Source organism: Lampris incognitus, chromosome 17 (genome assembly GCF_029633865.1).
Source record: "Lampris incognitus isolate fLamInc1 chromosome 17, fLamInc1.hap2, whole genome shotgun sequence".
Classification (NCBI taxonomy): domain Eukaryota; kingdom Metazoa; phylum Chordata; class Actinopteri; order Lampriformes; family Lampridae; genus Lampris; species Lampris incognitus.
Window position 1 is genome coordinate 21,210,797 of NC_079227.1, and position 8,633 is coordinate 21,219,429.

Here is an 8,633-nt window from a genome sequence, read left to right on the forward strand (position 1 = left end):
AACATTCAAATGATCTGAAGCAGTGCCACTTAAATTTTACTGTGTGTAAGGCTTTAATTCAATGTTTGGTCTGGTGAAACAAAGGTGAAGCAACCAAAATGATTTTGTTTTTCTTGTGCCACATAAAATAGATTTACTGTTCATGGTAAAATGCCAAGAATGGGATTTGTAATAATAATGGGAAATTACAGGAGGTCCCTTCTATGAGGACTACAAATGGTTGCAGCTATGAGCACACATAGACTCACTTACATAGAGCGTGCGCGCGCGCGCACACACACACACACACACACACACATACACGTCTTACCGAGACCTAACCTTACTTGGTGCAAATCTGATCTTGTGTAAGAGAACAGAAGTTATTAAACGTTGACTTTCATAACCCTTCCATACCGTGACCAGAAAAATATTCCTAAAATTATTTAACGGAATGCGAGCTACTGTCACATCAGAATTGAAGACAATGTGCAACAGAAAGAAGGTACAAAAATCTCCTGTGTTTTCAAATTAAGGATTAATTTAGAAAGTGTGCACTTGCATGAAATTCTTCAAAAATCAGTTCATCGATGTTTGATTTTTTTCCCCCATTACTCAAAGCTACCTGCAATTGACCAATGAGAATACACATATCAGTATTCTACGCTATGATTGGTTGTTTATGAGTCGACCGCAACATCACCTCCTCTTATTGGTTCTTCTTCTGCGAACGTGTCAAATAGTGTAAATATTGTACAAAAAAAAGAAAGCTGCTGAGAATTAGCCCGACTCTCCTCTGGTGGGCTTCATGGATGCTAAAACGCACATGTAAAGAGTTGGTAGTGCGGTCATGTTTCACTGCTAAAGAAACAATGGAGGTAAAGGGTTTCCAACGCCTCGTCCTTTGACTCGATTGCGATTTCAATCCGGAATGTGATGCTTATCATGGAGCTTGGTGGCTAGCTGGCACACTGTAAAAGTCAACTTAGTTGTGAGGAACGGTTTTATTTTGCTCCATTAAGAAATGGCAACACGTTAGAAATATAATACTTAATTTTCTCTGCGGCTAGATGTTCACCGTTATACGGTGTTGGTTTCACAAATCGTTTTTATGCAACTTTTCTCAAGCGATGCCTGGTTCTGTCAAGTGGAAGCCCTGCAGCTTTCGACCCTGTGCAATTCTTGAAAATGCTAGAAAAAATGTAAAGGATATTTGCGCAATGACTTGTTTTATTATTTCAACAGAATCTTCAAAACCTTCCTATCGACGTACAAACCGGAAAACTTGTTGGTACGTTTTGGTTAAAGGGTGTAATAGACTTATTATTATATCATGTATGACACAATTGTTTAATGTTGCCCCCCCCCCATTACTGTTACCCAATATCTGCCAGTTGTACTCCACCGCTTGCTTCCCCATACATTAAATGTTCCTTCCATCAAATAACATATTGTCTAATGCAAAAATGAGTAACAACAGTTAAGCATGCTTTGTCTACAGACTGGCTGGTGGATCGACGACACTGCAATTTGAAATGGCAGAGTGCTGTAATGTTAATCCGAGAGAAGATCAATGCTGCTATTCAGGACATGCCAGAGAATGAGGAGATCAAGCAGCTTCTCTCCGGCTCCTGTGGGTCCCTCTATTTTTCTATTTTTTGTTTTTGTTTTTTCATCTTAATGACATTCCTACTGAAGCAACAATAGTGGTAAAGTAGTATTCAGATAAGTCTGATAGGCACATGGTACTGCACACTTTAACTTGCTGAGTCCCTAGAACACCAACCTGTAAGTGCTCAGTCAAACTGATGACTTCCTGATGGCCAACATTGTGCTGGTAGATAATGCAAAGAAGCACCTGGCCTATGGATTCTTTGATTCTGAAATTGCTATTGTCCAGGCTAAGTGTCCCTGACAAATCTCAACATTTCAGCACATCAAAACAAACCTTTATCTCCTCCAAGGAGTCTCAAATTTAAGTTCTCGTGTTGCTTTGTAAATGACTGCGTTGCATTTAAATCTGTTGATGTTGTGTTTAACCTAGCCCTGAGTGATAATGTTTGTTCCATGAGTGTAATCACTCTTTAGCTGCACTGCTTAGCAGTCAATAAAGCCTAAGGATCTACTGTTTGTTTTTGCTTCACTGATCTATTTTGATAATATATCTGTCCATGAACATATTTGGGAAAGTAGAGTTGTATAACTAATGGTTAGAGAGACTGCCCTACAGCACCAAATGGTTTCAAGCCCTGTATCAGGAAATGTCCACATTGCGGGAATGCCCATGAAAGTCCTACTGTGTTTGTTTGTTTATACCACGTTCTTATTTTCATTTCTAGACATCCACTACTTCCAGTGCTTGAGGATAGTGGAGATACTAAAGGGAACTGAAGCGTCGTCGAAAAATATCTTTGGCAGATATTCTTCTCAGAGAATGAAGGTGAGGTCTGTCTGTCAGTCAGTCATATGGTAGTGGAGTTGTTCAGAATCATAATCCAGGTTTTTTTGCTCATGTTCCTCTGATAGAAAACAACAGATCTCTGGGACTTAAAAATGGATTTGAGTTGTCTTCTTTGCTGTGTTCTTGCAGGATTGGCAGGAAATTGTGTCCCTCTATGAGGCAGATAATGCTTACTTGGGTAAGTATGGTATAAAGAAGGGATTCCAAAAAAATTTCTTCACAGCACCCAAATTGAATTTATCCGTTCCCAGTTCTCACCCCACCCCCACTCCCACCCACTGCTGGGTTTCTGTGCTGTCAGATATTCCAGCTGTCTAACTGGATACATTTTAGACCTGCCACAAAGCTGAATGTAATAAACTAATTGGAGCAGTACTGTGAGTCCTGAAGATTGCATTTGAGAACCACTGCATTAGATTGTGGCAGTGTATATACAATCACCCAGTAATGATCTTCAACCATAAAAAAATGTTGGACAAAACTAGGCTCTTCAATAACATGTTCATTTACCATTCATTATGCTCTCGTTCTCTCTCTATTCTGTGGATAACAGGTTTAAACAGAGTGGAATAGTTGAGATTACATATCATCAAAATTAACATAGGATTCAGTGTGTTCAAGTCTTAATGATGATGAGAATAAAAATAGAGTTTAAAGTGAATCAGGGAGCTGGTACACAGGAATGACTATGGAGATCAAATAACCACATCTTGAACCTACTGTGTGTCCCAGCGGAGGTGGCCAGCCTGCTTAGTCGCAATGTGAGCTATGAAGGCCCAGCTCTACGGAGGCAGGTGGCCAAAGCCCAGCAGCTGCAGCAGGAGCTGAGCCGGAAGGAGGCGGAATGCCAGAGGTCTGCCGCAGATCTGCGGGAACGCTACTACTCTGCTTGCAAACAGTACGGCATCACAGTAAGTCACACATAGACATAGGAGAGTGTAAACACACAAATATTCAGAAGAAAAAAAAGTCTGGGATAGATAAAATAAAATAATCCTTATCCAGCATTTTGACCACTGTCATTTACTATTGTGTTGCTTAACTATTTTCCTTACCAGGGAGAGAATGTGGCACGGGAACTTCAGGCCCTGGTCAAGGATTTACCAACAGTTCTGGAAGAAGTTGGAAAGGATGCTGCCAAGCTAGATGAGCTTATCCAACTTTATACAGCTTTCACAAACTTTGTTTGTGAGTGGTGAGTGTCTAACTGACTCAAAACAACTGAAAAAAGTATATTGTTAACATCATGTTATATCCAAATAGTAAGCTTTTCAGAAAAGCAGATCCCCCCCATATGTCTGTGGGTTTGTTTTGTTTTTTTCTACATGTTTGGGCAGTCTATTCGGGGCAGCACAGTGGCACAGTGGTTAGCGTGATCGCCTCACGGTACGAAGGTCCTGGGTTCGAGCCCCAGGGTAGTCCAACCTTGGGGGTCGTCCTGTGTGGAGTTTGCATGTTCTCCCCGTGTCTGCTTGGGTTTCCTCCGGGGGCTCCGATTTCCTCCCACAGTCCAAAGACATGTAGGTCAGGTGAATCGGCCATACTAAATTGTCCCTAGGTATGAATGTGTGTGGATGTGTGTGTGCGTATGTTGGCGCTGTGTGATAGTCTGGCGGCCTGTCCAGGGTGTCTCCCCACCTGCTGCCCAATGACTGCTGGGATAGGCTCCAGCATCCCCGCCACCCTGAGAGCAGGATAAGCGGCTCAGAAAATAGATGAATGGGTGGGCAGTCTATTCACCTTTTTAGGTGACCCCAGCGTCATAAAATATTTTCTGCTTATAGCTTAGATGAAGTGATTGTTATTCAAGCAGTACATTGAGAAAAGGGTAACCGTGCACATTCAAAGTGTATCTATACATTCTTGCTGGAGTTTCAAAAACTGGAACCGAACTGAAAAAGCTTTTTTTCCTTTTACAATAAAAACACAGGAGCAGTATTCTGCTGTGGCTAAATACTAACTTTTTATAAATAAGAGAGTTGCCATGTACACGTTCACAGGTCAGAGCCGGTCCTTCCCATGCTGACATTCATCCAGAAAAGAGGTAACACGACATTCTACGAGTGGAGGAAAGGCAAGGCGCCGACAATTGTCGAGAGGCCTGTAATGGAGGAGGCACCTCCTGATACAGTTACAGAAGACACGGTTGGTTGGTCTCTTACAGGACTCTCCAAAAACCAGGACCATTTTTTAAAACCAGGAGTTATGTTTTAATGATTTTCTTTAAATAAGCAGGTTTGTTTATTTATTTATTTATTTCACTCTAAAGGAAAACTGATGCCAAATCAACTTTCCTATTCTGAGATACTTAATAGATGTTAGGCTACATCTAAAGTTCACATCCATTACTGATGTTTCCCTCACTGAGCTTTTGTTTCTATGTGTGATCTTAAATTCTCTGTTAGATTGACTGGGGAGACTTAGGCAATGGAACAGAAACCCAGGAAGTAAATTTGGGGATTACCGTTGAGGGTGGTGTGGACTGGGACATCAGCCTTGAGCCTGGCTCCGAGGTATACCCCACAAGTGCACTTAAGAACCTTTTTATTATACATTTTATTAAACTAATGTAAAGAATTGGGAATTTCTCATAATGATAATAAAAATGTTTTTTAATACCTAGTCTCCCTCTGGTGTTGTTGGAATGTTATCACATTTAAGCTGTTGACATTCTCTTCCTCTCCTTTGACAGAAAGTGGATGCAGATGGTATTGATTGGGGTGACGCAGCTCCATTGGAAATTGAAGTTCTAGATGTGGGCACAGGCTGTAAGTACTCCTTTGTTTTTGTATTATGTTGATCGCAAAACTCCTCAAACCCCCTCTTAAAATATCTTGCCAGACAATGCATGCATGTTTGCAAAAGATAATTGTCCCCACTTAGGTCCTGAGGGTATTGCTAGGGGTGATGATGCCCTGACGATACTGGAGAACTCCAAGTCACGCAGTCAGTTCATCGATGAGCTAATGGAGGTAAAGATTAGCAGTGATAATACGTGTACTCTTGTAGTGTAAAATAACTTTCGTAAGATTGTGTTCTCTACTCATTTTACACCTTTTTGACATTTGTTTCTCAACATCCTGTAAATACATTACAATTTGCTGGTATTTTGAGAATTTTGATTGCAAACGAGGGAAAATAGCACTGTACAGAATAACATATACAGATTCTTAACAAGCCTAAACTGTTGTAAACTGAGTGTGAATTTTAACAGTATATATCCAAAATTGGCGGCACGGTGGCGCAGTGGTTAGCGTGATCGCCTCACAGCAAGAAGGTGCTGGGTTCGAGCCCCGGGGTAGTCCAACTGAGGGGGTCGTCCCGGGTTGTCCTCTGTGTGGAGTTTGCATGTTCTCCCTCTGTCTGTGTGGGTTTCCTCCGGGTGCTCCGGTTTCCTCACACAGTCTAAAGACATGTAGGTCAGGTGAATCAGCCATACTAAATTGTCCCTTGCTATGAATGTGTGTGTATGTCGGCCCTGTATGATGGCCTGTCTATGGTGTCTCCCCGCCTTCCGCTCAATGACTGCTGGGATAGGCTCCAGCATCCCCGCAACCCTGAGAGCAGGATAAGCGGTTCGGATAATGAATGGATGGATATCCAAAAAGTTGTTTATCAGACCTAGGTGATATAGTAGTAGTAAGAAATTCAAAGCACATGTTTGAGTCAGTAGAGAGATCTAAATGGGGTTTACCTTATCTGGGTTATTCAGATAGTGTTAGGTGAGCTGTCAGTCAGAAAAGATGGGCTAAATGGACTTTCAAATCTGTCCCTGTGATTATTAAAGTGTTCAAGCACCCATTATATCAGCACATATGGCAATCCCCACTTGTATTCCAAGTAAGCTAAAATGATTTGTTACAGTTATCTGCAAATATTATTCCACCTAGGTCTGCTCCTGAACAATAACAGATATGGGTGAAGAGTAAAGTCATTCATTGACATAGTGGCCATTAGACAAAGGTTGTCTTTGAGTCCACTTTTTTTTCTTTCTTTTTTTTCAACGGGGTTGTGACGGTGGGAACACCATTGCAAGTGTGTGAGGACAAATGGATGCTGTGATTTCTGTCTTGTTTAATTTACATAATACTTTTTGGAGATTGCTAAAACTAATTGCTGGGATTGTCAATAGATCCCAACATAGACAGCAACTGTGGTTTTGTGTGTTTCAACAGCTGGAGGTATTCTTGACACAGCGGCTGAGTGAGATGCAAGAAGAGGGAGATGTCGTGGCAATGAGTCAGTTTCAGCTGGCCCCCTCTGTCATCCAAAGCCAAACCCGTGAACATATCCAGGTGATGCTCGCAGAAGTGTGCAACCTTCTGGTGCGGCTTACCTCTCTGCGGATGCAGCATCTCTTTATGATCCAGGCCTCACCGCGGTATGTTGTCCTGTCCACTCTGCTGGTGAATTTTAGGCGCCATGCACTGGTGATGCTTTGTGTGTATTTATCTATAAAATGCTTAATATGAAAATAAATTATCCCAGTGAAAATTACCCACACGACATACTTCTCTGTGCTATAAATACCAACATAGAACTCAGGTGTGGATGTCAGATTAAAGGTATCTGGTACTGGTATTGAGAGCTAGTGGTCCATCACAGCTGTTTTTTCATATTGGATCAAGTCAAGTCAGTTTTATTTGTATAGCCCAATATCCACAAAACTCACAGAATTGTTGTGGGTCCAATCTAATGACACTTCACCTCAGCTTCTCACAAGTCTACCCAGAGAGTTTTGGTGGCTAATGTCGGCACAAGGACATATAAAAAACCGAAGATTTTCTCCTTTCAAAGCAGCTATGTGATGTGTCTCGTTGTTTATTGAATTAACAATCACTTGTACCGTCTGAGGCCCATACCAACATGTTTTCAGCTCAAAAGATGTAAACGTAAAAAAAAAAACCTTCAAGAAATAAGAATAAGTGCCTTTGAAAAAAGTATTTTGTTATGTGTGTGTGTGTGTGTGTGTGTGTACCTAGGTACGTTGAGCGTGTGTCAGAGGTGCTGAGACAGAAATTAAAGCAAGCAGACATTCTGGTGCTGAAACGGGCCAACATGGCTGAAAAGATGCAGGAAGCTCTCGAGGAGCAGGCCAAACTGGAGCCTCGTATTGACCTGCTGGTGGGACGCACCCGGGAACTCCAGAAACTGGTAAGGAGATTATATTTATACTTAATTCGTTCTTATGTGGACTGCTTTTTTTCTGTCTAGGCTGGTGCAGTGGTGCCATGGTAGTTAATCAGCTTTCTGGGCTAAAATGGAAAACTTCAAATCCTGCTTGATTAGCCTTGCAATTGATCGAAGTCAACTTAATTCAGTAAACTTGAATAGTAGATTATATTAAAATATGGAAACCTAAAAAAAATGCCATTAGATTTCCAGCATTATATCTAGCACTAAGTAGCATGAATGTTGTACTGATCGGTAAAATATTGCCAGACATACACTTCTTTCTATAATAAAAAGAAAATTAATAGATTTAATCCTTGTTGATGTAAAAAAAAATTTTTTAAATCAGTGTGTATTATAACACACTACTCTTTTCAGAATCTTCCCTGAAGGAAACCAGTATTATAACTGATTATAAGTATGGCTTAAAATGTATAACATCCCTTCCATTGATCAGCACATTGTCATTTGTTTTCCAGATTGAAGCGGACATTTCAAAGCGATACAACAACAGACCTGTCAACCTAATGGGGGTTAACGTGTAGTATAGTGTCTTAAAAAGACAGACATTCACCAGTATTTTGCCACCATCTGCCCCACTATCTTGCTCATAATAAATGTTTAATTTAATAAAAAGTGCACATGTGTTCTCCTTTGTTTTCTGAGCCAGCACCAGTAAGACGTAAACATTTTTTTTTCTAACGCGCTGATTTTTTTCTTTTCAATTGTCGAGCATTGCTGATGTAACTATTAGGACATGGTGCTCTTTGAAATATTCAGTAATCACTTCCAAAAACAGGATAGGGCAGTAACTGATTTTGGTAACGTTTTCAAAGTGACCAGCATAGTCTTGCTTTTCCGCTGTCTACCCCGTGCTAGGGTGGGTGTGCTGGGGGAACTCCTAAAGAAAAAAAAGAAAAAAGTGTTATGTGTTGAGGGGGGGGGGTGTCAGCTGATTTTTGGAGCGTTATCAAACAATAAAAGTGTGCGCGGTTCACTTATTAAGTAATTTTTGATTTCT

General features: G+C 40.9%; 1 protein-coding gene across 1 annotated transcript; it reads left to right on the forward strand.

The window, feature by feature from the left end:
- Positions 1-759: 759 nt before the first annotated feature.
- Positions 760-8,579, forward strand: cdk5rap3 (CDK5 regulatory subunit associated protein 3). The gene is made up of 14 exons (XM_056297427.1): positions 760-857; positions 1,225-1,270; positions 1,481-1,612; positions 2,319-2,419; positions 2,570-2,618; positions 3,173-3,351; positions 3,499-3,635; positions 4,441-4,585; positions 4,846-4,953; positions 5,133-5,208; positions 5,324-5,412; positions 6,616-6,821; positions 7,423-7,594; positions 8,092-8,579. Exons 1-14 carry the CDS (start codon positions 792-794, stop codon positions 8,155-8,157), a joined length of 1,572 nt encoding a protein of 523 aa, XP_056153402.1. The 5' UTR covers positions 760-791; the 3' UTR covers positions 8,158-8,579.
- Positions 8,580-8,633: the final 54 nt, after the last annotated feature.

Coding starts and splice junctions, on each gene's coding strand:
- cdk5rap3 (XM_056297427.1), top strand. CDS start 792: ATGCTAAAACGCACATGTAAAGAGTTGGTAGTGCGGTCATGTTTCACT. Junction 4,954..5,132: donor GCCTTGAGCCTGGCTCCGAG/GTATACCCCACA, acceptor CTCCTTTGACAG/AAAGTGGATGCAGATGGTAT. Junction 6,822..7,422: donor ATGATCCAGGCCTCACCGCG/GTATGTTGTCCT, acceptor GTGTGTACCTAG/GTACGTTGAGCGTGTGTCAG.